The following is a 26,934-nucleotide window of genomic DNA, read 5'->3' as shown; positions in this document are numbered from 1 at the left end:
AAATGCCTCTTAAGTTTTAACATTACTTAAGAGAAGAAATAAGAACAAGCTTTTGCTGTCTTTGACTTTCAATAGTATTAGAAATATTAAAACACAGAAATTAATACTTTACATTTCAGTCACATTTACATATGTCTATTCATCAGTAGAAAACCAAAAACTTACAGGACTCAGAATGTAATGAGTGACTTTGTTTTCCAGATTTAACCAAAAAAAAAAAAAAAAATTAAAAAAAAAAAAATCTTCCTCTTATATAGATTATCCTCTCATACTCAGCATAGACTAGAAGAGCAAAGCCTGCAACCTACACAGTAGTGTCCAGCAATACAAACAAACCATTAACTTGAAACAACACTGACTTCTAAACATTTAGCAATCATATCTCAAAAGAGGCTTGATTTGACTTAGTGCTGCCATCCAAACGGAAAAAAAAACATATGGTGCATTTAAGATGTGAATCTAAAGAATTACTTCCAAACTTATTGCTTAATATAATAAAATTAGTTAGAATTGCTCTAATCTCGAACTAGGGAAAAATCCTGAAATCTTCTCAGTAAACAAAAATTTTGGTCAACACCACTAAGTGCATTTATGCAGAATGATAACAAAGTCATCTTGATGCTTACCCGATCATTGCGTTTTCTTTAATCTGGCCCTCTGTGCCATTTACCATTGGCTCTTGATTTCTGTTTTCTTTTTCTGAAGCATCACTTGAGAGGCCCAATAAAGCTCGCACTCGTTTTGATTTCACATCCAATATCGTGTCGGTGTAGCCCACTTCTTGTAGATACCTGAAGGAAGAGAACTCATGCTAATCTTCTCTGCACATCTCACTTCTGGCAAAACATGAAGTGGAAACATCTCCCTGAACTCATCCTCAATCCCTTAGCTTAGCAAACTACGGTGCTGAGCTGGTGAAACATGCTTGTAAATCATCCTGTACCAGCTGCAGAGGGATCGCCTCTTGCAGTACCAGCCTCTACAGTCACTGAGGAAAAAAAAAATCAGAGAGCCTAGCAGTCAGAGGTTATACAATACGTTATTCATTCATTTACTAAAATGGATGGAAAAGCACTTTCAGTTAAAATGTTTACAACTGCTTTAAAAAAATCACCACAGTTGCATGCACAGTCATGGTAATTTTATTCTTTAACACATGGAAACTAGATACAAGAAGCACCAGGTATCGTCCTTATGTGAACATTATTAGAAGCCTAGAAAACAGGGAATAATAACCAAATTCTATAGCTGCAGTCATTAGTAAGAGTTGTTATTTATGGTGGACTAGGCTTGACAAAATCTTTGTCTGGCCTTTTCTTTATTCTGCAAAATTTTGACATCCATAGAAAGACTGAACAGCAAAAATCATTATATGAAAACCTCATAGCCTAAAGTTGGCTCTGTAGATTTAAAGCTGGCTCTTTCATCAATATGCCATGTTGTCCTGAGAGAAGCAGGAGGGAAATAACAATTTTAAAAAGAAAAAGTAAAAACTGGTTTGTATCCTTCCCTCTAGAACATGGAGTTAATGGCACTGAACTGATTAAATTGCCAATATTCTAGACAACTCTAGAGAAGGGAAATACTATCTTACAGTGACAGCTGTTACAAGTCAGAGACATGCACTTTTCCTGCAAGAACATTTTCCTCCAATTATTTAACAATATCATTCGCATAACCACATTAGGAGAGAAATACTGATTGTTGGCTATAGAAAAATCAAACAAGTCACCTATGCAAAACAGAGTCTGTCAGTAATATGTACTCTATATTCAACAGTGCGTCACTCTTGTATGAACTGCGCTGAGAAGGAATGGCTCGTCTTCAAAGCCACTGATCCAAGTCAAGACCACTCTATTTACATTTATTCCATATGCATGCAAAGATTTGAGCTCTTGCAAAAGAAAAGCCTGTACAAGCCATCCAACGAATTTAACTTTCGCACAACTCTTTGGAAAAATGTGTTTTAATATAAGTTCCAGACCATCCTTACTGTCTCAGTCCCCTCTTATTTAACCCTCTGTAACACACCAAATATCATGGCAATTAATTCAGTTATTATGACCACAATTCAAAAATAAATTTAGATTAACAGACATTTTTTTTATTGAGATGAATAGAGAATTAGAAAACATCTAGTCTAACCTTCTGGATGTTAGTCTTTTCTGCAACTTAAGTAAGCCAAAGTAAAACTTTTCCTTCTGCAACGCTAGCTGCTTTTATTTTACACAGCTCTTAGCAGAATTACTCGTGTCTTTTGCTTTTTAATTGCAAAGTGTCATGACCCACTGTTCTCCCAAGCAGACTGTTTGATTATACTCAGTGAAAGAAAAGTAAATGAGATTAGGTGTTTGTGGCTTGACAAGGCTTCTCATCTGAAGTTACGAAATATATTTTTCAAAACCCAAGGAAAAGTAGTGCAGAAGCTCAGTGAACTTCATCACACACACTAAATTTTCTTTCAGTAAAATATAACTGAAGAAAAATCAAATACCATCACCATCTTATTTCATTAGCAGATTCTTTCTTTGCATTCAGTATTTGAGTCCTTTTTTCAACACTTACTGTCTTAACAGCTGTCGTCCTTGTTTCCATATTAGCTGACTGTTCTGTTGTGGCTGAATCTCTGTCTCATTCCCTTCATCTGAAAAAGATTATTTTATTAATTTTTTTTCCTTTTCCTATTTCTATAAAAGATGCCCATCCACTTGAAGAGAAACTGCCTTAAAATTATTAGGAATGTTTTAATAACAAAATTCAAAGTGCAAATAATGAAGGGTGAAAAAAAAATTGCACACAGCACATAACTGTAGTACTATATATACATAAAGATTTCCAGCTACAGCCTACTCTATGAGAGCAAGTTCCACTAGTCCTAACTCCTAAACAGTCATACTCTATGAAGTACGTTCCTAACTCCTTTAGGGGCACATAATGGCATTCAGTCTACAGTCCAAGTTTTGCTTTGGGCTTCCAAGGTAATTGCTGCTCACATTAAGTCTGAATACGAATATCTTTAACTGCTAACTGCAGCACGATACCGTTTTACAATGTCCCAGTTTTCTTAATATTTGACAGTTCAACATAAATCAACAGATCAATTCAATCCTTATTTGTATTTGTTTTGTAGAAACAAGCAAACAAACAATAGGGTTATTTTTTAACCTGAAAATAGTTTAAAAATTTCCATCACATTTTCCTCAACCATAAATTTGTAACCAAATGTTACTCCTTCATCTAGTAGTAATCTACAAAAATCACATGGCTTTTCTCTTAAGAAAACTATCAGAATGCCGGCAACCAACAGCTGCAAGTTTATTTCATATATAGCTTCACAGCACATGATGGTGGGGTTTTTTTCTCTCCTTGAGGAGATGCATATGCTTCCCCAGATAAATGATCTTGGCTTATTATCTATGAAAGCCTCTACAAAACTTGAAAACCTTGTGGTCCAAACACTAAAGGATGAACAAATTTCCTGTGCAAACAAGACTTAAGAACCAGAAAAACCTGTGGTACAGTCCTATGAGTAACTTGATATGTGACTTCTCATCAGGAAGTCATTTACCTTTAAACAACTCAATTAACACTACACAAGAATCCCCTACCACCTATCCAAAGAAGTTATCAAATACTAATCAGAATTCACATGCAAGGAGAGACATATGAATTTTAGACATCTCATATTCACAAATCTATTTAATAGTAACCACAGGAAATAATCAAATGCACAAGCATTTTCCAATGACAACTGGACATTGCTGGATTCAACACACAGCTACTAAAGCTCAGTCTATAATTACTAAAACATGACTGAGGTAAATCTGCCTGAAAATTCCTTTTGAAAGCAAAACTCGTTCTTCTGAAGGCACTGTTAAGTATATCCAGAGGCAAGAATCTCTTGTGCTTAGTCTCCTCAAAAATGATGACTGCTAGCAGTAGCAGTGGTTTACAGATAAGAATGAAGAGACTTGCTTTATGAGGAAATTATAGCAGAAGATACAACATATGTGGTATAAATAGATCAACTGTATATATAACTAATTTTTTTTAAAGTATCCCTTTACCAAGAGATTGAAATCTTTCTTCCAAAACTGTTACAGATTCACCAAGAGATCATAAAGAAAACAACACAGACGCATGTGGAAGAACTATTACCAACAGTTCCACTTTTTTTCTCAACTGGGCAGGAAAACCAGGGACAGGGTGAGGGGAACATATGGACATACATCTTAAGTACCTATCAAAGACAACTTCAAAATAACATTAGAAAAAAGTTTCTATTTTAAGTCATCAGTCCAGCTTTGATATAGAACAAAAATACACATTTCTGATAGCTATATATAGAATACAATGGGATAAATGAGAATAATGGAATTTTAGCTAAAGTATTCCCACAATGTTGACTTTGCAGTCCAGACCTCTGCTGGGCAAGCCAGGCCTCACACTACATTCCTCAGCTGGAAACTGGAACAATATGCTGTAGCTTCATGAGAAATTACAAAAAAAACCCATGGTTGCCTAGGACTGTAGTATCATCAGGACAAAGTTTTCAAAAGGTCCAGACACAGACTGAGGTCTTCTACTTAGTAGGACCGAATTCAGTATTTCTTCAGTGACAGCAATAACACTGATAATCACATGAAAAAAAATTTCTAAAACATTCATTAAAAACTTGGACAAGAAAAACCTGGTGTAAAGCTTTGCTAGTTGGTGTGGGGTTGGATTTTTTGTTTGTTTGGGGGTCTTTTAATGACTTTCTAAACCCAATGAGGGAAGAAATCACCATGACAGTCAGCCAGACCATCCCCTCCACAAACCAAGTGACAGATGAGATGTGTAGACACCCTATGCTCTGCCTTTACATATAGGTGGTTCCAATTTCATTCTAGTAGAAGCATTAGGGAGACTGAGACACAAAATGCATTACCTATTTTTTCAATGGCTTGACCTATAGCCAGATCTCTGTACCTCTTTTTTGTATTCTTTTTTCCCCTGAGAAAATGATAGGGAGGCAGAAGGCTAAAAGGAAGTGATCTAAATTCTTAATTTCCCCAGTTCAGTGCCCAAATCTATTTGTGTGAAGTAGGAGATGAAAACAGATCAGCTTTCCAGAGACCAAGGCAAAAAACTGAAATTAGTTAAATGTATTTCCAACAATCATTTGAATTCTGCAGAGAAATCACTCATTCAAAAACTCTCGCTTATGTCTAATATGCACTTTAATTTTTTTTTCCTGGAATACCATTGAGGTAATTGAACAGAAATTATGAATTATGTATTTCATTCAGAAGAATTATCCAGAGGCAAAAGGATCTATTGTTATGAATCTAGTATCATCCTGTTCTAAATTATCCATACACACCAGTAAGGGACAGAAAAACTACTCTCTCCAAGAGCAGTCTGCTCATTTGGGTTCCGATTTTTAAAAAAATCTAAACTAACTTGATTTATTAATAGGTTCTTAAGGCACTAGCATATATTTTTTAATTGCACAAGAGTAAAATATAGACTTTATTAATTATCTCTATTCTCACTGCTCCATTAAAAGATTTATTTTATCAATACTTCAGCATTTGCACAGAACACAGTTAAGCTCTTATGCCAGTAATAAGTTCATTCTCAAAAAAATCTTACCAGAATCATAGTTCGGTGGCTTCATATCTCCCTGATTCAGTTCTGTGCCATATTTTAATTTATGGTATTTAGCCCTGAAAGGAAACCAAACCAAACAAACAAAAAAGAAAAGAAAAATCTATTAGTACATTTAAAGGATGTCTCTAAACACATAAATGTCACCTGTTTGCTCTTGAAAAGCCACTCCTTTCTTCTAGGCAAGGAACAAAGCAAAACATTAAATTTTACCATGACTTCAGATACATAATTTTATTTAAATATTTTTTTCTGATGCAACTGCATTGTGAATATTGAGAAAACACACAGAGCAATTGACTGAAGATTTTACAAAACACTCTTGCCACATGAAAGGTTCCTTCCCTATGGACACAAGCAACTCTTCTGCTTCTCTTCACAACTCCCCCGTCTTTCCTTTTTAGCCATCACTATGAAACATTTTTACTACCCATGTCAGTTCAGTGCCACCTACTTCATATCTCATATTGCGACTCTATTAAGCAAACTTTAGTTTTATTCTTCGAAATGCTGTGCTCTCCAACAGCAGCAGGCCCTCAGCTAGAACTATTCTAAACAAGACTTAGGAATGACAGCTCACCCACACCCAAAGCTGCTAGGTCTGTCACTTGACCAAGTGCAAAAATGGAGACTTCCAAAATTATTTAGCCTTCCGAAGGTTTAATGCAATAAGCCCCACAAAGCATGCCATACAATGACAACAAAAGTAGCTACACAGTAACGGAAATGCTTTTTAATTTGAAAAGCTTCATCCTAAAGACTGAGTATGTATAGACTTTTAAATACTAACACCATAATAATAACACCACAGTAGTACAGTATTACACATGCATGTGTAAGTTATTCAAGATTCCTTACAGTAGTCTTATAACACTTATACAGTAATCTTATAACACTACAACAGAGAAAGTGAGGCAAAGTGAGCCTTTACTAGTTTTGCAATCTGCTCTCTCCTTCTCTCACTATAACTTTATAAGTACAAAATTGCAAGTTTTATACATTCACAACTGAGTAGAAGAGAGGCACTTATACTAGTTCCTACCCTAAACAAAAGGCTGAGAACTAAGGAAATGCTGTGTGTGCAGCCTGGGAGTATTGGGATAATCAAACAGCACACATGTACACTCAAGTTCAAACGTAAATGTACAAAGCAAAGTGTAGGGTAGCAAGAAAAAGGCTGAAAAAGACCAAAAAAAAAATAAACCTCATATATGCACCAACATGAAAATGAGTTTCATTAGCTCCACTAGGTACAAGGGAGCACTTCCACTTTAATTTTTTTTAAAAAAAAATTAATTGGTTTGACACTTTGTAATTGTATGAGGCAAGTTTTCACTAAGCTCACATGACTGTATCAAGAATGGCTGTAGAAAATGTTTTTAAGTTACTTACACCTCCTGATTGCTTCTTAAGTATTTTCATTATACTACTGCTTTCTTCAGCCTTTTCCAATTTCATCAAGAAAGTTCATTACTTCTAACAAAATACTGCTGAAGAATGCTTGGTAGTTCTTATGCTTCAATATCAACAGTACTAGCTTCCTACTAATCCAGCTGCGTTTTAATTATAATAAACATTTAATTCTGACTGAGAAGGGTAAGTGAAGAGTGAAGAAGTGCCTCTTAGGCATAGCAACATTGACAGATGAAGGAACTAACTCTCAAGGGCCAGAGCACTAAGCTCTAACCTAGCTGAGCAGCAATCAACAAGAAAAGAAGAAAGGATGTGCTTGAAATGTATTAAAGCAATAGATGGAAGTTAAACATTTTGGTCAATACAGAAAAGAGTAACCAAGAGTAGAACAAAATCAAATATGAATGTTCAATCAAAATATTTATCTTTCATTTTCCAACTATCCATTTATTGTTATTAAGAATAACAATTAACAATAAACTATCCATTGTTATTAACATAATGATACATTACCATGGTAAAACAAATGCATTTCATTATTGTTAAATATCGATGCTATGTATACTTTTCTCCCACCATCACTAATGAAAAGCAATGATAGCAATGATTAATCAGGAATTTAGAAATCCTCCTGTCACCAACCTATCTCACCAACGTTAAACACTACAATTTTTTATGCAGTCATGAATTCAAGAAAGCTTAATGTGTAATCTATTTTGATCTGACTTATCAGAAATGAACAAATATTAATGCTCCTATCTGGATTACTGACACATGTTGTATTCTACTTCGTTCCTTCACACAATTTCAGGGAGAACTTAGTTTTGCAGCAGTCAACATTTGCTTTTAGTTCATGGGTTTTATACAAAGTTACACTATGCTCTATGCATTCACTAATTTTCTTACCAAGTTTTGTCAGTTATTTCCAGCCTAAGTAAAATGTTTGCTAGGTTCAATGAAACGATCGTTCTTTGTACCTTTCCTGTTCCTCAGATCTCATGTTCCCCAAAATTCATCTTTCAATGATTCATACTGCAGTTTATTAAACTTCTCAGTATATTTATTTCAATCTCCTAAATCCATGCTTGCTCACTTTTTAGTCACTTCCCTCTTAAATCAACAATTTTTCTTACTGAAGTTTCCCCCACTCATCAAAAGCATTATAAAATCATTTCAGCAAAATGAGATTATTCATTCTAAATCCATTTTAAACTGTTAGTACCAGGATTCTCTAACTGGTTAAATCTCACAATGCAACAGCTTTTAAAGCTTTTGTTGTTATTCTTTATTTCAAGAGATAATGTAGATTACATGGTCTTGTACACCACTGGCCCTTTAAATTTATTTTAGGGCCAAAGTGAACTAAGATTTTACCTTTTAGAGGACCTAACTTTGTATATTTCAGGCAGAGACCAGTAGCACTACAGAAAACGCTGAAGAACCATGTTCTAACAAAGAGGCAACTGAAGAGATGAAAATCCCAAGAAGTAATCTTTCTTTTCAATAATGCTGGCAAAGTTAAAAACAAAGTTATAGAGCTCTGACTGCACAAAATAACAAAAACCCCCTAATGTTATAATCAAACCTGAATTAAATTCAATTGGTATAAATTCAGGTCTGTGAACAGGACAAAGACTTGAAACAGAAATATGAGTATCACACCAGAGTATGTGACACACTGAACTCAGTTGTGGTCAGCTTCTAAAGTTCAGAAAAAATATTACAAAAAACTCCCATAAAATCAGTATAGACCACTAATATGCCATCTTGGAAATATTTTCTACACTTCTTCAGGCTTAGAAGATTTATTAATAGACACTGTTTTATGATACAGCTGAAAATGTCACAGGCATGAAAGATAAACTTCTTTCTGAAGTGCACCAAGGGCTGAACACCAGGACAAGAAGGGAGTCTTGACCATTCAGTTACACATACTGCAATCAAAGGCTATGAAAATTTTCACGAGATAGCCTTTAATTCTTTTCTATACAAATTCAAAATATCACTTATTACATTACAACATTTTAATTTAATCTGTTTTTACAATGACAGAGTATCTCCTGCCCATCTGTAATGCTTAATTTTTTAACTTTCTCAGAAATCACATGGTCCACTTATTAACAGCTTTAAACTGGCCTTCTGCAGCTCACACTGAACTCTAGCTCACACATTCCAATAGTGTGATACTACCATCACAAAAAAGAGATAAAGTATTTTTTGTGTAAAAAAGTATAAAGTAAAGTGCAAGTTTCTTCAACCTTCGTATCATCTGTATCATACTTGAAAATAACTACCTGAAGGATACAACTTCATAGAAGATATTTTCTATCTGAAGATTAGCCTTCGAGTTATCCTGGCAACAGTGAAACTAGGTTCCTGGGTAGATGCCCTTACTCAGATAAGTAGGAGTATTGCCACTGCTCTGGCTTCTGTCCTTCATTACACAATTCTCCCCTTTTGATTAGCAGTATTTTAACTAAACTATGTGTCTTCTATTCAGTCCTTAGAAACATTCAACATGGTTGCCACAACTTCAAGAAATTGCTTAGGAAAATGCTAAAAGCCTTCATCCAAATTTCCTGAGTGAAGTCAAACTTTTCTGAATACTTCACACAGAAACAAATTTGATTCCAGTCAAAAAAAGCCACTATTTCTTGGAAATATCTGTCTCCAGACCTGAAGCATCTGATCCAGCTGTGCTGAGGGAGCCTGCCAAAACATCCGTAAAAGATCTGGGAGCTGCCGCCAAATCAAGAGACATAAACAAGAGCGACTGCCAGGAACAGCACGGCGAGATATTCTACCCAGGGGAGAAGGCGCCAGCCTTACACTGATCAGACACATCAGTGCAGAAAACAACATAAAATTAAATCAACTGTTTCTAGAGACATGGCTCAGGAGTCCAGTTCTTTGGTTGAAATATGTTAAGACAGGAAGTGTGCTAGACTAGCTGAAATAGGACATGTACTTGAGAGAAACAGTACTATGTTTCAGCTAGCTCCTGAAAATCCAGAGGCACCAATGCAATTTACGGGTGCTGGAGCAAGTATTGATAAAGTCATAAAAAGTAACCCTCAACTCTGAACAGCCTCACACTGCAATCTACTGGATGCTGACAAAACTACATCAAAACTGCTGTTGAAAAATGCTTAACTATGCACTAACTCCTTGTAAGCTCCTTGCTATTTTACCTACTAAGACTCTTCAGCAGAAATAACCTGGCTTGCTATACACACAATAAAAAGAAAACTTCACAATTACTGACATAAAGACTAAACATTAAACTAAATTTGCCAGAAAAACATGACAGTCAGTAGTAAAACTTATTTTCTACCTTAGCCACGATAAAATGACATGACATGAAATAGAGAACAACAATGCACCAGAAGTTGGTTATTTATAGTAAATCTGAAACTATTTGGTTGATAAAAGAAGCATGTACCTGAGAAAATAAACGTTGCTCATTTCTTTTTCGTGATTTCCTGAGGGCATTGTGAACATGGAGTACTCTGGTCCACAATTTTATATTCTGTTCTGTTACTCATAACTTACTTTGTCTAGCTGGGAAAGATCTGAAATGCTGTGCAGCCAGGGCAGAAATGAAGGAATACAAGAATGTTTCTCTGCCCCCTCACAACATACCAACCTTCCCCAAACTTGACAGGAATGTCTTCCTCCTAGCCTGTAGGATCTCATTTTCCAGCTCTAAGAACCCAATGGAAAATGCCAGCATCCTGACTACAGCCTGACCTGGCTGACAGCTGATTTAGGAAAACGGTGGGAAAGAGACCAGTGCTTCCAAGCTCAGTATGTTGCTGCTCTTTGAAGTATCATGCAAGAACCCTTGCTGGGAGATAATTCCAGAAGAAATACAAGACTATTTCTTCAGGAACTGGCAAATAAAACTGCTGTTTAAAACTACAGTCTCATAAATAGCTGTCTCCAGCACACACACCAGTCACAAGCATCACATCTGCTTACAGAACCACTGCAGACCCATAGTGGAACTGTCACACTGGATCAGATCAGCCAACTCTAGCCTACTGACCTGAGTAATGGAGGCAAACGCCACACACTGCAGAAAAACATGCAACATAAAAGATACAGATGTAAAAACTGTAGTAAGAAGCCACCAAGTGTTTTTTCCTAATCCTGACAGGGACTGTTGCATTAAGTTTTAAACATCATAATTTAGGTGGATTTTACAGGATAAAACTGGGGGACATTTTCACCATCCATATGGAAGTTTGATTTTTGTTTTTTTAATGTTACAAAGTTTCTCTGATATTACACAAAAATGTATTTACATTTGATCATTTTAAATTGCTAACTTCAGAGGGTTATGAACATGAAGTGTTAGAGATACTTTTATGTAATCAGGAATAGCTCCTCCAGTTTTGAAATACAAGAAATCTTTACAGAATACATATAACTTAGAGTATATCTTTAACTGAACCAATGACACGAAGCTTAGTAATCATGCTTCAAATGTAAGCCTTCCCACAGCCAGAAACTGCAAACTCCGTTATGCATACATTTTGTATTTTTCCGGGCTCTTTGATGTAAGATCAGCAGCATAAGAAGGCCTGGGTAAAAAGAGTATCTACCTTAAGCATTCCTCCAAGAACTCCCCAAAGCAGAAGAAAATACCCTGGAGACTGGGGCTACTGCTGGCCAGAACCCTGGCTGCATCTCCATGCTAGCGGATTAACTGCTTGCTACCAGAAGGAGATGAACTGCATGCTAGAAGACATGTCTTGTGCTAAAGTAGCCCATATAAGATGAGCAAATCTAAATGCAATACAGAAATGTAACTATTGGTGTCCTTTTAAAATTATCTGCAAGTGATATTCTATTCCTCATTTGCATATGAGTATATTTTTAATCTTATTTCTATTCAACAAACTATTTCACAAGCTTATTTTATTAAAGAGAAGCAGGAATTATCTAATAGGAAAATGATAATGCAAGAAATTACTGTTTTGCAGCAGTACCATAAATATACTCTTTATTCAAGAATTTTAAAAGATATTTCATTAATTAAAAGAATTAAACTAAACTTGGCCCAAAATAAATCGGTTATACAGAGAGATTTCTGAAAACATGAGAAAAAAACAACTTGCCTGCCTCAAAGGTTAGAGTAACAGGAGAGTATATGTAAGAATAAAATGGTAAACTGGGGACTTGTACTAAAATGTCCATGGACAAAGAAATAGACATTGATTAACTGGTAAACATAAATATTTTTTCAATCACAAAATTAACTTCCAGAAGATATTCTTGTAGAATCTATCATACTGAAAAGAATAAAAACTCAGCAAGATTAAAAACTAGTAATTATTAGACTGAAGATGGTTATTCAAGATTTCAGTTGTCACATATTAATAAACAAAGCTAGTACTATGAACGAAAATGAGAATACACTGTAATTCTGGAGTATAATCTATACAGTTCAGTGTAATTTTACCAAGGGAAAGCATTAATTATTGATCATCTATGGGTTTTGTAAGCATGCTTTTGGAGCCACACTATTTTAGCTATTGCTCTTATCATAATGCAGACATTTAGACTAGTGCTTTGTTTAGTACAGTAAAATTTGTAAATCTGAGAACTGAGTAGAGACAGAAGAAATATTTCTTGGTTTTGTCAAATACGAAGGCAAAATAAAGTTTCTGTCTTCAGCATTTCTTCATCACATACTGATTGCAAAAGCAGCGTACCTTTCCTGTTTTAGCGCGTATTCCAGCATTTTGATTCTCCGCACTAGATCCTTCTTCAAATTCTCCTGTCCTTTCCTTTCACCTTGAAGAAAGGCAATCTGGGCCTGCAAAAGGAAATGTTCAATTTAGAGTCTGCTTCCTCAAAATTATTCATCACAGCTCTTAAGTGTGTGTGTCTTCCCAAGTTATTTTAATATTCATTTGTAGAGTTCAAAAGCAATTGGCTTACTATGCTTCATAAACATTAAACACTTACAAAAACCACTGCATAGATAAGCCTTCTAAGAAGCACACTCACTACAGATCTTAAAAAAAAAAAAAAAGGAAAGAAGATAGATAAGAACTAAAGCAATTTTGGTTTGTTTGACAGAGTTTGTTTTCTCTCTTGGATAAACATTCAATAAAGGATAAGGAATGGATAAAACAGGCATACAAAAAGCCTTCAGCAGATAAAAGTTTTTACTAACAATATCAAGAGAAGATGATAAAGTATTTCTGCTCACTAAGTAAAGTAGTGTATAATAGGGTATAATTCTATAGATACATGTTAGATACATAACATTAGTAAAAAAACCTGATGTAAACCATGTTCAGCTAAAATAAGTACAAAAGAAAAATAAAACCCTGTTTGTAATACAGGGTTAAGTGTTAATTATGATACTTACTAAAACAGGTTAAGGAAAGTTCTGAAGAAATACTTTAATTAAGAGAAGAAAAAAGCAAACAGGGAAAGGTATTTTGGTGAGGGAGACAAGGAGAGAAATGGTACTTAAGTAAATAAATGTCAAGTAGGAAATAAACAGCTAACCTCTATCAACTTCCAGCACAAGTATTTAGTTGCCTGTGAAAAATTTCCTTTAAACAGAAAATTATGACAAATACAAGATATTAATTCCTAATCATAAAGCAAGAACTACCTGCTTTTGTACCTAATGCTCAAATCAAGAGGCAAGTTCCTGTGCTTACTCCATTTCATAAATACACTTTGAGGCAAAAATACCTAGAGGCAGTCACCACTTCATGCCTCAGCCTCACCTGCCATTTCCAGGATCAGAAGCTTTCCACACCTCTACAGCTAAGTCTCCAGTCATCTCATCTGTCTCTTGAGAAGCACAGACAAAATAAAAGGCAATTGGTCTGCACCATCACCTGTTGAGCATGGAGACCTATAAGCCTTTCATTTAAATAAAAGACCAGGAAAGTCAGGGATTAAAAATGAGCAGGAATATCCTATCCTCACCTGTCACAACCTTGCAAGCAGACCAAATATTTCAGTTAAGGGAGATAGTTGCTTCCAAAGAATCTGACTACAGACTTTTACCCAAAGGTGAGGAAAAACAGAGTCTGTAAACATCATTTTCTCTCCAGCAGCTATAAAGGGAAGGCACAGAACTAACTCAGTTGAATTCTGGCAACTAGGCAAGACGAATCTTACTCCAAAAGCCCATTTGTTGGTGGACAGCAATAGCAGCTGCTCTAAAATATCACACCAGCTGACATAATTTCATTGCTCAAGTACAGCCAATAAATAGCTTGACAGACACCTGAAGGATCCTTAACTGCCAGTCACCAACTAGACCAGCCAGTTTATGACAAGAGAAAAACACTGGCTGCTCTCCAACTAAGTCAGTCTTCATCTTCAACAGGGGAAATACATTTTAATTTAAAAAAAAAAAAAAGTCAACTGAATCAAAAGAAAAATCTCTCTAGCATCAAGAACTCTAGCATCAAGAACTACAATTGAATTCTAATGCCAATTTTATGCTCAGGTTTAAAGAAAGGCACAGGAGAAAGAAATGCTGATGCTGGAGTCAGCATTTCCTACCCTGAGGAATATAACTATGAGAAGCATCTCAACCCTACAAGGTCAGCATCCCTCCCAAGAGGAACATCTCAGGCACATATAACTTAGTTTGCAGTAACTGTACAAACACACAGATTCTCACTCCCTACCTCCACATAGGCCCAGTGGAACTAAACACACACTCTTCTAGTCAGAAGGGAGAGAACATCAAAATGCACTTTGAAAAACAGAAATCATGATGTAAATATGTATTTGGCTGGAATGAAGAAGATAATCCAATGCCATCATGACACAAGCTGAAGTGATCTATTATGTGACCTGCTGTCTGCAAGCAATTTCTAGCCAAGAATGAACTGACTGAATACACTGGAATGAAACATTTTTACCCGGAAGGTTGGCAAACAACTCGGCTCACGCACTGCTATACTACAAAGGTCAAAGCAGCATTACTGTGATAACAGCTGAGACTAAATTCCACTGGTAGCAGCCGAAACGAAATGTAAAAATGCAACTTCTCAAGAGTTTTAACAGCTTCCTTTTGTAAGAGGGAGAGACATAAATGGATATGATTAAGAAATACCATATGACACCTGCTTCATGTGGACATCTTTTGTTGTCAATCCATGCTCTTAATGATGTCTTAGAACTTCCCTTTTTCCTGGATTTTCAAGAAATCCTTGCGCTGCTTCATTAAAATGCACGGGGCAACAACAGAGGAATCCCTAGCCCAAGAGCCATTTCTCCAGTCCTACATAAGCTTACTGCTAGGATCCTTCAAGGTTAATAAATATACTTTACAGACAGGTAGTTTTACTGGTACTTCAAGAAACTGAGAATAATTTTTGTCTTTCCTTGGAGGCTGCATGGTTTCTAGCATAGTTTGATCATGCTTTTCTTCAGTGTAGCATACTTATCCCTAATACTATTTTTGAAGAATTGTGGCTGTGTAAATGAGAATACTTATATTTAGTCATTTTCATAACATAGAGAAATATTCCCTCTCTATTCCACAAGATGTTAGCAACCCTTATCCCTCATTTATACATGTACTGAGTAATAACAATTACATCAGCCTCAGTGGACAATAAACATCAGTTATACATGCAAGCTTAATGATATTCAGGTTTACTTATACTGCACGTAAGGACAGTATTAAAAAAATAACTGAAATTTTATACTAACACTAATACTCTAACAATTCATACGTCTTAAGCAGATTTCGTTCTTTAACATTTCATTCTTTTGGTAATTAACCAGAAATATGCAAAGGAATATAAATGTTCATACCATAAAACAAACAAAAACACTTGGCAGATAAATGTAAACTGAATAAACAAGTACAGTGAGTTTAAATATCTAAAATGACAAATTATGACAGGTAGCAGTAACAATACAGTGGTAACTGTAGGATCACTATTTCCAATTAAAGTACAGAGACAACGCCTGTCTAAATGTCTGTGCAAACATTTAATGTGCAGGAGGTCTGGCTTGAAACATGATGAAAATTATAACTGAACTGAACAACTACAGTTTTCTTACGTTTCAGGCATAATGACAGAATTTTACCAATTAACTGAGACTCCAACAGGTGACTTCCCGTGGCTGCAGCTTTAGCCCGAGTCAAATCTGAAGTCTGAGCTGCACCTGAGGGAGTAGAGCAGCAAAGGAGGATTCCCTTCCACTTTGAGTAATCTGCAACACTGTTACAGTGTTATAATGCTTGGGTTTTGGCGACTCCTGGGAAAGTTTGCCAAAAAAATTTCAAGAATTCACAAATATTCCCACCAAACAAGTTCTGCGACAACTGACCTTCCAGGTAATAAGGTTAAAATGCATCAAGTTGTATGCCAGTCTTTGCAAAACTCAAAATTGCCTACAGGGATCACGCAAAACTTCATATTGTTCCTTGCTTTATGGGTGGGGCACATCATCTCCATAAAGCACCCGGCCCCGCTGGCTCCACAGCAAGAATCAAGGCAGGATCCGCCTCGAGTTTATTCCAGGCTAAGTGCTACAAGTTACTGTATTCCAACTCAACTGTAAAATTAAAATCAAAAGAGAAAACAAAATAAAACAAACAAAAAAATCAAAATCAATCCAAACAAAAATAGCCACCACAAAACCAGAGAACCCTGGAAAAATATGTGCCTGGAACAATCTATTTCAGCTGCAATTGTTGAGTCCCGTATTCTTTTTCCCCACTTTATCTCACTGAAATTTTTTGCATGACCAACTGGAACATAAAGTGTCATACTCAACCAGTCTATGTTACAGCACTGTAGCTACCTTAACTATTCCACTTCTCGACTAAGAGTTTTAAAAATAACATTCATTCTTACACTAAAAATAATTTCAGAGGCAACAACACTACTGTTTTACAAAATTCCTCAAAAGGCTCTAATGTCACATTACTGTGAAGTAGACAAAAAGCTGAAACAATGTTTTAGGTAGCACTGGGCTAGAAACAACTCCTTTTTTAAATGTTGTTGACTTCCTAATATAGGCTTAGCAGCCATAACAACAAAATTAAATAATGAAATCACATCTTAGTAAGCCCAGATTTTACCAATGTTTAAAAATTTACACTGAAATTCATAATTTCTTGACTCAGCAACCACAACAAGAAGCATGTTTAAAGTATTTATATATATAAAGTTTATATATATTCTTTGTGCGTGTATATATATATAAAACACACACATATATATAATATTTGAACATCTTTTTAGGCTTATACCTTGATGCTACCTTAAAGCAGGAGATAAAAAAATATTCCTCCAACAGGAAATTTTAAAAAATAAACATACTATGACTGCTAAACAACTGGTGCACATTTAGTATCAACTTCTATCAGTTCCTGATTTTACAGCTATTTCAAGTTAAAAGGCAATTTATTTTTTTTAATTCATAAGACTAAAAAATTATAAAAAGCCTTTCTATTCTTCTCTAAAATATTTATCATAATATTTTAAAGTAAGCCTCACTTCAAATTAATGGGCATTTAAAGGTCAACAGACATAATTTGACAAAGAGCTACTAAGACACACAATTCTCTACATAATGCTTCCGTAATTCAACAAGCAGGTCTCCAGAGGTTGAGAGAAAGAGAACAAGAGAGGGGAGGGGAAAACTGCAGGAAAAATATTGCAAAAAAATATGCAGATAGCTAAAATAACTAAATATATCATAGAGATGAATCAATCTGGAACAGTTGTGCTAACCGGTCTACTAAGATCTGCCAGAAGGATTCTGCAAGCTGCCAGGGTACTCAGTATTTTAGATTATAGCTGGATCACTGAAGCACTACATATTTAAATATATTTGTAAATAAGTGTAGGCATGCTCTGGGGGTGAGAAGAAAAGAGAGGGAGGGGGGAAGGGAAATCTCAATGGTCTAGTACAACTGGAGAGCAATTTTAAGAGGTACCATACTTCACATCACTACACGCACCTACTAGCACACTGTGCCAAGTGAGGCTAGGAAGCTTTTGTAATTCCTGTAGCCACTTAAGATAACAAAAAACTGAAGTAGGGCCACAGGCTGAAATGACTGGCAGGCACCAAGGTATATTTAACTTCACCCCACACAGAAGGTACTTCATCCCATTTATCCCTCACATGCTCATGCTGGATGATAGCACCTCATGGGACCAATGCACAGCACAAGCTGCTGCAGGCACTTTATTTTTGCTGGACTTCTCAGAGATGTTCTAAAACTAGCATCAAAGATAAACCCAGAAAAAAACATCCAAAAGAAATCAAAGACTTAATTTACAGTAAAAAACTATGGCTAAAACTGCCATTTACTTACATTCTTTGTCTCTGTTTTTCAAACAATGGTTTCAAAGAGAAATCACTGCTTGAAAAACAAATTCATTAAGACTGAAAAACTCCTAATAAATGATCCAGAACTTACTCACAATTTAGACCTGGCAATACCTTGATTACTAATTTAGGCATCTCAAGAACAGGAAGCCTTGTCTTTCTGCAGTTTGAAGCATTTCACTACAGAGACCTCTGTTCAGGTAGCCAGTCTTTCTTTTATCCTCTCTTCAGTGCTGCCTTTCACTGTTCTAGCAATTGTAAGCATCAAAACAGTTGCCAAGCAATATATAGTCACTTTATTTAATCATTCTTCATAAGCAAAAATTTCCTCTAAACCTCCAGTCATTTCTGGAGTACATGTACTTAAGTGGTAAACATCAATCTGGTTTTTTGACCCAAGAGCATGTGCCACGTAGATTGATATAATCACAAAAAGAGTGTAGCTTTTAATTCTATGATGTAATTCTATAAGCAACACTGCAATGGCATGTCACAAAATAATCACATATTATGAGCTGGAGTCTAAATTGCAAATGCTCAAATTCCTTTCCACTTGCTGTACAAGAATGGCAGAAATGCAGCGACAGCAGCCAGCAGCAGGACTGATAAACAGACACATGGCCCATGTTTAAACAGACAATGGAAGTTCACAAGCTGAATGAATCACTTGGGGTACGGCAAGACAAGGGAGAAAAAAATCTGGAGGGGATTTTTAGATTTGGCTTCAGAAACAGAAAGAGGAGTGAATCAGATTTGACCACACAAGCATTTGTAGAGGCAATTGGCACACTCCTGTCCCTCACTCCTATATCCAGGATCAGCTACTCTTTGTATTCAAGCATGACCACCCTGAACTGACAGGTGAAACAAATACAAAGATAAGTGATTTTTTTCTCACCTCCTATTTACAAGCTAGAATACAAATATCACACATGCCACTTTTGCTCTGATGCTTTTGCAATCCTGCCCTTTGTGACTGCACTAAAGGGAAACATATTCCTGGCTAAGACCAGAAAAAATGTAGTCTTTCCACACTGCAAACTTTAACTTCTTTATCACTGGGTTATGTTCCAAAATATTCAATACTAGTGAGTATATAGCAAACCTTTTTCAAATAGGAAAAGAACAACTGGATGGTGATCATCTACAGGCCCACACACAACAGGTCAGTCAGATAAAATGAACCTTTGTTTTCACATTTCAGAGAATTTTTATTTCTAGTTTATTGTCTGCAAAGCTTGGATTCTGAGCATTCTGAAATTATTCCAAAGAACTCTTTCAGGTATCCATGCATTTCTCAGCATTCAAAACTAAAACATAAGAATCCCTCATCTACTTCAAAGTCAGCTTTTGCCACTTTTTAACTAAGAAACTGTGAAGTGAGGTCTTGATAAGGCTTGCCAACCTTGTGAAGCCAAAGAGATGAGCAGGCTACTGATCAATACTTATTTTCTCAGAAAACTGCATACTGGGAACAGTTTTAGTTAAGGCTTCATATTTGTACAGTCTTACTTCTTTTAGCATCAAATTAAGATGAACCAAAATTCAGGCAATTCGCATGATCTTCCTTGGGGAATTTTACACAGACTATTCTAAAATTAGTAAATAAAGTTTCCGTGTCTACTGAAACGTCAATAAAGGCTAAGTTATATTTGCAACTTGTTATTCAAACAGTGCCAAGTTACTTATCTCTGATGCAATAAAACTGCCATGAGCCAAGACCCTCAACAGAAAAAGAAAAGCAACATTTTGAGTAGGACAGAGATACCAATTTAATTTAAAATGTGCAATAATAAAGACACTTAGGATGTTTCACCATATTCTAACCTGACACTGAATATCAATGTTTTCTACCTAGAACACAGTAATCTATTCCGTTTTTGCTCAATCACGAAAAACAGAAAAATGCCTTTTTCTTTTTGCAAGTATAACTTTCCATGAAAGGTGTTTGAAAGGTTTAAAGACCACTTGGAAACAATGTTACATTGTAAAACTCTCTGTTCATACTACATCAGTATTTACAGCAGCATTTTCCTAAAGGATTCAGGCTATTTAAGAAACATATTTTCATTATACTTAAATTAAGTTACAGGTTTGACAAATATGAGAAGAACTGAAATATCTGATGTTAGGAAATGGTCAGATCAATTATGCAAAAAAAAAGAACAAAATCAAAAAAGCAGGTACACACCTACAAAAACATTGTCTCATTAATTTGTACTTACATTCTACTTCTACAAATTTCCAAATTTCTGAAAATCACTGAGCATTTACTCTCACTGGTCCTCCAGTGAGAAATACAATAAATAAAAGAAGCTGTGACAGCATATCAACAATTATATTGGAATTAGCTGACATACATGCACATAAGTACAGAATACAGTTTGCTTCACATGAATCTTGCAAATAGAAAGTCTGAAAAAAAGTTTGTGAAAGAGAGACTATCTGGTAGTCACCAAGGCCCATTTAGTATCATTTTTCCAAATAAACACACCTCAGTATTGTGACTATGGTTTATTTTCTTTTGCCTTTCTTTTGATTTATCTGATATATATAAAACAATAAAGTTGAGATTACTGCTTTTCTGTAGTGGAGATGTATGTAACATTAACCACTGGTGGTTCTTTTGTACTATCTGCCTTATGAGAAAAAACATTTTCTAGGAGACTTTTACAGCACTTCTGACAATTCATCTTTGACCGAGAATCTCAGAAATTTGACCCACATCATCATACTTGAAAATCTTATACAAAACTGCTTCAAATTGTATTTATCTTCTATTTTATTAGTCAAACTGTATCTTTAGGATTTTTCCATTAACTTAATAACTGATTTCACCAACTCATTGCTCATTACTTTTTCTCTGAACGTTTTCAGATTATCCAGCTATCAGAACAACTTCTAACTAGAAATTTAATCCAACAAGAGGACCGTCATCTAAAAGCCAACAAACTGTAAATATCAACAATTTCTGAATCAAGTAACAAATGTCCTAAACCACACTATAAATAGCCACAGCCATCTGTCTGATTTGCCCCTTCTCCTCATTACTTTAACTTGTCTATCTCCAAGGACACAATCTTACCATGTAGCATGCCTGGTTTCATCGCCTGCCTCTTGCAGCAGAAAAGCAGCAGCAAAGGGCACGATCCCCATCCGTGACCCCCCCCAGAGAGCTAACATTACTAAATCTGACTTCCATACCCGACCTCAAGTGTTTATCTATTACTTCCATCACATTCCTTCTATTACAGCTGTTTGCTATCATTTAACCACATTTTATCTCATTTCATTATCTCTTTCCCTATCATTTGGGTGGTGTTTTCTTGTTCTTTTGGCACTGTCTTACAAGAACTATTTTTAACGAAGCTGTAGAAACACAAGCACATTGTATCCACCCATTCTCCCTAATTTCCTTGCAAAGCTTTTCAAAGGAAAGTTTACCCAGGAAAAACAATTTTTATGTAATGCTATCAGGTCCCACCACTTGTATGGAGTCTACTACTCCAAAGAAACAAGTTACTAGTTAGAGGAAATGAAAACTTCAGGAGTGATGAGGACAAAAGCTAGAAAATTCCTTAGTAGGATGGGGGGTTGTCCATAAACAGTTACATGCAGCATAGCAGTTTGTTGCAATTTAGACCATTTGTGAAATGCAGAGAAATGCCAATGTCTGCAAATCTGCACTTTTGCCAGAAAATGTTTGTCAGAAGCAGAACTTTCCACAGCAACATATGCATTGCTTGCAAAGACAACATTTCTAGTCACAACAAAAGATACACACACACCCACACACACACCCACCCACACACACCTTCCAAGCTCATCCAGCCTTGTTGCTTGCTGGGACAAGGATGTGCACTAGCAGCGCTGAGCTCTGCAGGGTCCCAGCCTCCAGGGCAGAGTTCCCTACTGCTCCCCCCAGGGGTGACAGATGGCCAATCAAAAGGGAAATAACATCCCCAAGAGACAGTCACCCCCAGCCAGTCAGAAGACTTATGGATAAGGCAAGACACCAATATGGGAGGCAGTTCATCCCTGCATGCCTCAAGCAAAGATATGGATTTCAGTGCCCTGCACATGCATTTGATCAAACCCTTTGCTATTTTCGAATGGGCTTGTCCAACGCATAATGACAACTCTGAAATATCTCTGTGTCAGTCCAGAAAAATGCAGAACAAATAAAACCTGAAGTTTAAAACTTGCAGAACAGGAAACCCTGTCTTGTCAAATCTCCCAAGCAGCTGCTAGAAGAACCTTATAAAAGGAAAATCACTAATTTCTGAAATGATATGGAAATAGATTATAATGCCATAAAGCACTGTTTGTGAATACTTAAATGAGGATTAATAACGTTAGTATTCATCCTAGTTAATTACTTCAGAGGGCATCACGAAAGTCTATTCTTAGGATAATTTTTCAATATGCAAATATCAAAGTAGTGTAAACAGAATGCAAGCATTAAAAGTTAAATATGTAATCAGCAGATAAGCATCTAGGGGAACCCCATATTAATCTGTTTTCGTTCTTATTTGATATAAACAGCTTACTAATGATGCTTGCATAGATATAAATACTGAAGTCCTCTTTTGCCTTGAATGAGAAAGATTATATAACAGAGGCAACAATAATTTCAAAAGGTTCAAGAAAAATAATTAGAAAATCAAAATAAACATGAATACTTGCCAGAGAAAGCAAAATATAGGCACTGATAGGGAGAAAAAACTTGGAAAGACACTTCTAGACCAGTAACTAAGAACAGATTAAGCTGCCCAGCCTGCTAACTCACATATGTTATGAGCTTGGGTGTGTGTCACCTGAACAAGCACCACAGAACACAACAGAAGGGTATTCTACCTGACCATCACATTTACTTCCACACAGTTAATTAGAAGGATAAGAAAAAGAGAAAATGAAAAGAAGCCCAAAGAGGAAGAAAAGAAAGCCAGGAAATCACAATGGGACTGACTTAAAAGGTGTTTTTTCAAGAAAGGGTAGAGTGTAACTAAACAACAGCTACAGAGCAAGAGCCAAACACAATAATGCTGTGGCATAAGGTATCCCAAGTATTTTAATATCATGGCAGGTAAGGAACCAGAGATAATAGAAGTCTACCTCTTAGAAACTAGATGAATTGCAGGAAAAAATTATGGGATACTAAGACCACCATACTAAATGGGTCCTTTGCCCCACAGCCTCCCAAGAGTGGATGGATAATCCAGCACTGGAATTTGCATTGGATAAAAGTACAATGAGGAGCACTGCATCTTTATCTCGAGAGAGAGAAACTGTCTGACCTCAGATTTCCATTATTCTGTTAAACATTTCCAAATATACAGGTGAACAAAAGGCTTCAGAAGGAGCACAGACCAGGTCTTTAATTAACACTGCTCATGCTTCAGGTGTACAATTTCTAAAAGCCACCCTGTAGCTGCTGAACCCCTACCACAAACCTCTCACATGGATCCAAGAACATTCATCTGCAAATGGTCACAGCAGACGTTAACGCCTGATGTCTGTAGAGATAGCCAAGAATTTTGCACCTTCCTGAACATGACTCTGCAGCAGATAAATGCTGTTACAGCTCATGGCAATGCCAGCCACAGCTAATTATAACTTTATTGAGATGTTTTGGCAAGAGTCAAAGGCATTCAAGCAAACAACTTGTGATGGGGTTATCTGCCACTGATAATGCATGACTTCTGCAAATAGTCTAAATACTCAATTTCTCTCTTCCTGTCTCATCCAAAACACCAAGCTTTTGAGGGATACCTGGGGGAGAAGGAGGGATGCCATGCTGCTGAAAGACATAATAAATATGCAAAGTGTTAGTACTTTTAATGCAGTGGCAAAATTTCCTAGGTCCTGTAAAATAGGGGTTTTTTTCTCCAAAGCAATATTTGATATCTGTATCAGCTATGAATATATGGCAAGATATTTATGGGCCTCCACTGGATATATGACATGTGAGGTTATTCCTATACATAGCTAAGCGAGTAGCTTTCTACACAGTATTTACTGGATGTAGTGAATAGAAATATGATTCAGTTGCTAGCCAATTTCTCATTGAATCATGGAAGTTAAAATAAAAATTACTCTCTTGTTCTCACGACCACTTCCTTTAAATTCCTATAAGGGAACTCTCATAAAAGAACGTCACATCTATCACTCTTCTCAGAGCAGTTGGTTCAATGTTACTGTAGAAAGTAAAATTAAAAAGATGGGGAAAAACCAACCCAATAACCAAAAAAACAGGGAAGTGGTTTGCATTGCTAAACAGACTCCAGACTCTCTTGACAAAGACCGTACTTTCAAGGAAAGCCATAGAAAGAAGAGATGGACAGGAAGAAAGAGACAAAGAAAGGAGACCTAAAAAGGAAACGCGTAGGCACTTTTCAGTCTCGAGCATGGCCAAATGAAAACCAAACAGTGGGCTGCTAGCAACATGGCCAGCGTTAAGGTTTAACACAGGGATTTTCCTGTAAACAACACCAAAGAGGAACGAAGGTTGCATTATCGACTGTAACTGGAGCTAATGCAACGTGCCATCACTGAAGTATCTGACAGTAATGGCTCTAGGCCAGCAGCTCACAAGTTCTTTAACCACAAGATCACTATCAGTCCTTTCATGCATTAATGAGCGTATCAACACCATCGCTTTTCAAAGGAAAACACTACATAACGTGCCCCATGGTAGCGAAGGGGATCCAGCCGGTCCCGCGGGCCTGGCCCCTGTGCGGGCGGGGCGGCACCGAGGGCCGGGGGCAACCGCGGCACAAGCGGCGGAGCAGCGGCACAACGGGGGCGCGCAGCTCGCCGGGGGTGGATTCTAACAGGGGTTATGAAACTGATGACAAGTTGGGGCGGCCGACCCCGAGGGGCATCCGGAAAACTCCGGGGAGGCGGCGAGAGCGGCGCAGGGCGCAGGGGCCGCTCCCCTCCGGGCAGGGCCCGCTCCCCGCCGGGCCGGCCGCCACGTCCTACCCCGTGCCCGGCCGCGGCGGGGGGCGGCCGCCCTCGGGGGCAGCCAAACAGGCCGGCCGGCCGCTCCCTCTCGGGGAAGCCGACAAGCCGTGGCAGCGCCCAGGGCGGCCGCTCCCCTCCATCTGCGTAGGCACGGGAGACACGGAGGGGGAGCGGCCGCCGGAGCCGGGGGTGTGTGGGGGGGTAGAAGGTCGCGGGTGTGTTACCTGCAGCTCCGCCCGCTCCGCCTCCCACTCGGCGCGCTCCGCCTCGAAGCGGCCCCACTCGTGCTGCAGGAAATGCAGGATGCCCGGCACGCTGTATTGAGCCCGGGACGCCGAGAGCGGCGCGGCGGCTCCGGAGGCTGAGACTCCCCCTCCTCCGCCGCCGCCTCCTGCTGCCGCCGCCGCGGCCGCCGCTGCTGCCGCCTCGCCCGGCTCCAGCCCCGGCCCGCCCGCCGGCGGCGGCAGAAGGAGGGCGTTATTGTTGTTGTTGTTGCTGAAGAAGACGCCGGGCCCCGCTTGCTCGTCCATGGCCGGGCCGGGTCCTGGCTCGCCGCCGCCGCTCCCGCCGCGTCCCGGCAGCAGCAGCAGCAGCAACAACCTGGGCGCGTCCCGCCCGCCGTCGCCGCCTGACAGCCACCCCCGCCCGCTGCTACGGTGGCCCGGCGGGGACAGCGCCGGGGAGCGATTCGCCCCGCCACCTCGCGCGGCGTCCTGGGAAATGTAGTTCCGCTGGATGGCGGGGAGGATTCCCCGGTCGCCGCCTTCTCCCCGAGCCGCCTGTAATTCCAGGGATGGCGTTCGGACGGCTGAGCCTCAGCGGCGGGGCGTGCGGTCCGCTCGGCTGGGCGGGGGAGCCGGCGGGAGGGCAGGGCAGGGGCAGTGCCGTGCCTGCAGCAGGAGCACAGGTCAATGGTCACCTCCACCTCCGAGCGGGATTTAAATGGTTTGGGCTCTCCCGCAGCCCGCCCCAGGGACACGGGAAGGGCAGGTATCTCGCAGCAGTTCCACATGCTCCGGCCGAGTCCCGCCAGGGCAGCCCCGGCTTCTGCTTCGTTCTGAGCAGCGCTCGGCCTCGCACTACCAAAAGCTGGAAACCCTGCCCAAGGCTACAGGGGTTTCTTGAGCATCCTTTGCAATGTTGGGGAGAAGAGCGACACATTTTTCAGGAACTGCCACGCTGCCTGTTCCGCGAGGAAAGGGCAAACAGGAGCCCGTGGGATTGAGGGCGGAACATGTCGGCAGCGCTGCCGTGTCCCCACGGCGCCAAGGGACGAAGCCGGGCCCCCTTCCCGCGCGCGCCACGCGCGCCCCAGCGGCAGAGCCTTGCTGAGGGCAGAGGAACGCGCCGCTCCATCGGGCTGTGCCGCCGAGGGCCAGGTGCCAGCACCGTGTAAAAGATGCTGCGTGTGCCAGCGAGGCGGTGCCACGGGGCTCCTGAGGGCGCTGGGGACCCCGCTTGTGCCACTTGCACCCTTCGCCGTGCCCTGGGCACAGCGGGAGTGCCCTGCTGCCTTCTCCAGCAGCTGTTCCCCACTCCCTGTGGCTGCTCCGC

At 38.6% G+C, this 26,934-nt stretch overlaps 1 protein-coding gene across 10 annotated transcripts in view; it reads right to left on the bottom strand.

Annotated features, from left to right (window-relative positions):
* The window catches only part of STRN (striatin), a 68,976-nt gene extending 42,947 nt beyond the window's left edge, over nt 1-26,029 (bottom strand). For 5 of the 10 annotated variants that reach the window (XM_086878096.1, XM_086878097.1, XM_086878101.1 and 2 more), the window contains exons 1-5: nt 25,605-25,966; nt 12,786-12,889; nt 5,638-5,711; nt 2,566-2,644; nt 627-791 (exon numbers count right to left, since the gene is read on the bottom strand). In XM_086878096.1, the coding sequence (XP_086734222.1) occupies nt 627-791; nt 2,566-2,644; nt 5,638-5,711; nt 12,786-12,889; nt 25,605-25,910 (728 nt within the window). In that variant the 5' untranslated portion in view covers nt 25,911-25,966. Of the gene's footprint in view, nt 1-626; nt 792-2,565; nt 2,645-5,637; nt 5,712-12,785; nt 12,890-25,604 lie in introns of all 10 variants that reach the window. The other 5 variants (XM_086878095.1, XM_086878098.1, XM_086878099.1 and 2 more) reach the window with 4 other exon arrangements.
* Nucleotides 26,030-26,934: the final 905 nt, after the last annotated feature.

The sequence above is a fragment of the Cyanistes caeruleus genome, chromosome 2 (genome assembly GCF_971803275.1).
Source record: "Cyanistes caeruleus chromosome 2, bCyaCae1.hap1.1, whole genome shotgun sequence".
NCBI classification, from domain to species: Eukaryota; Metazoa; Chordata; class Aves; order Passeriformes; family Paridae; genus Cyanistes; species Cyanistes caeruleus.
This window is presented reverse-complemented; position numbering and strand designations above follow the sequence as displayed.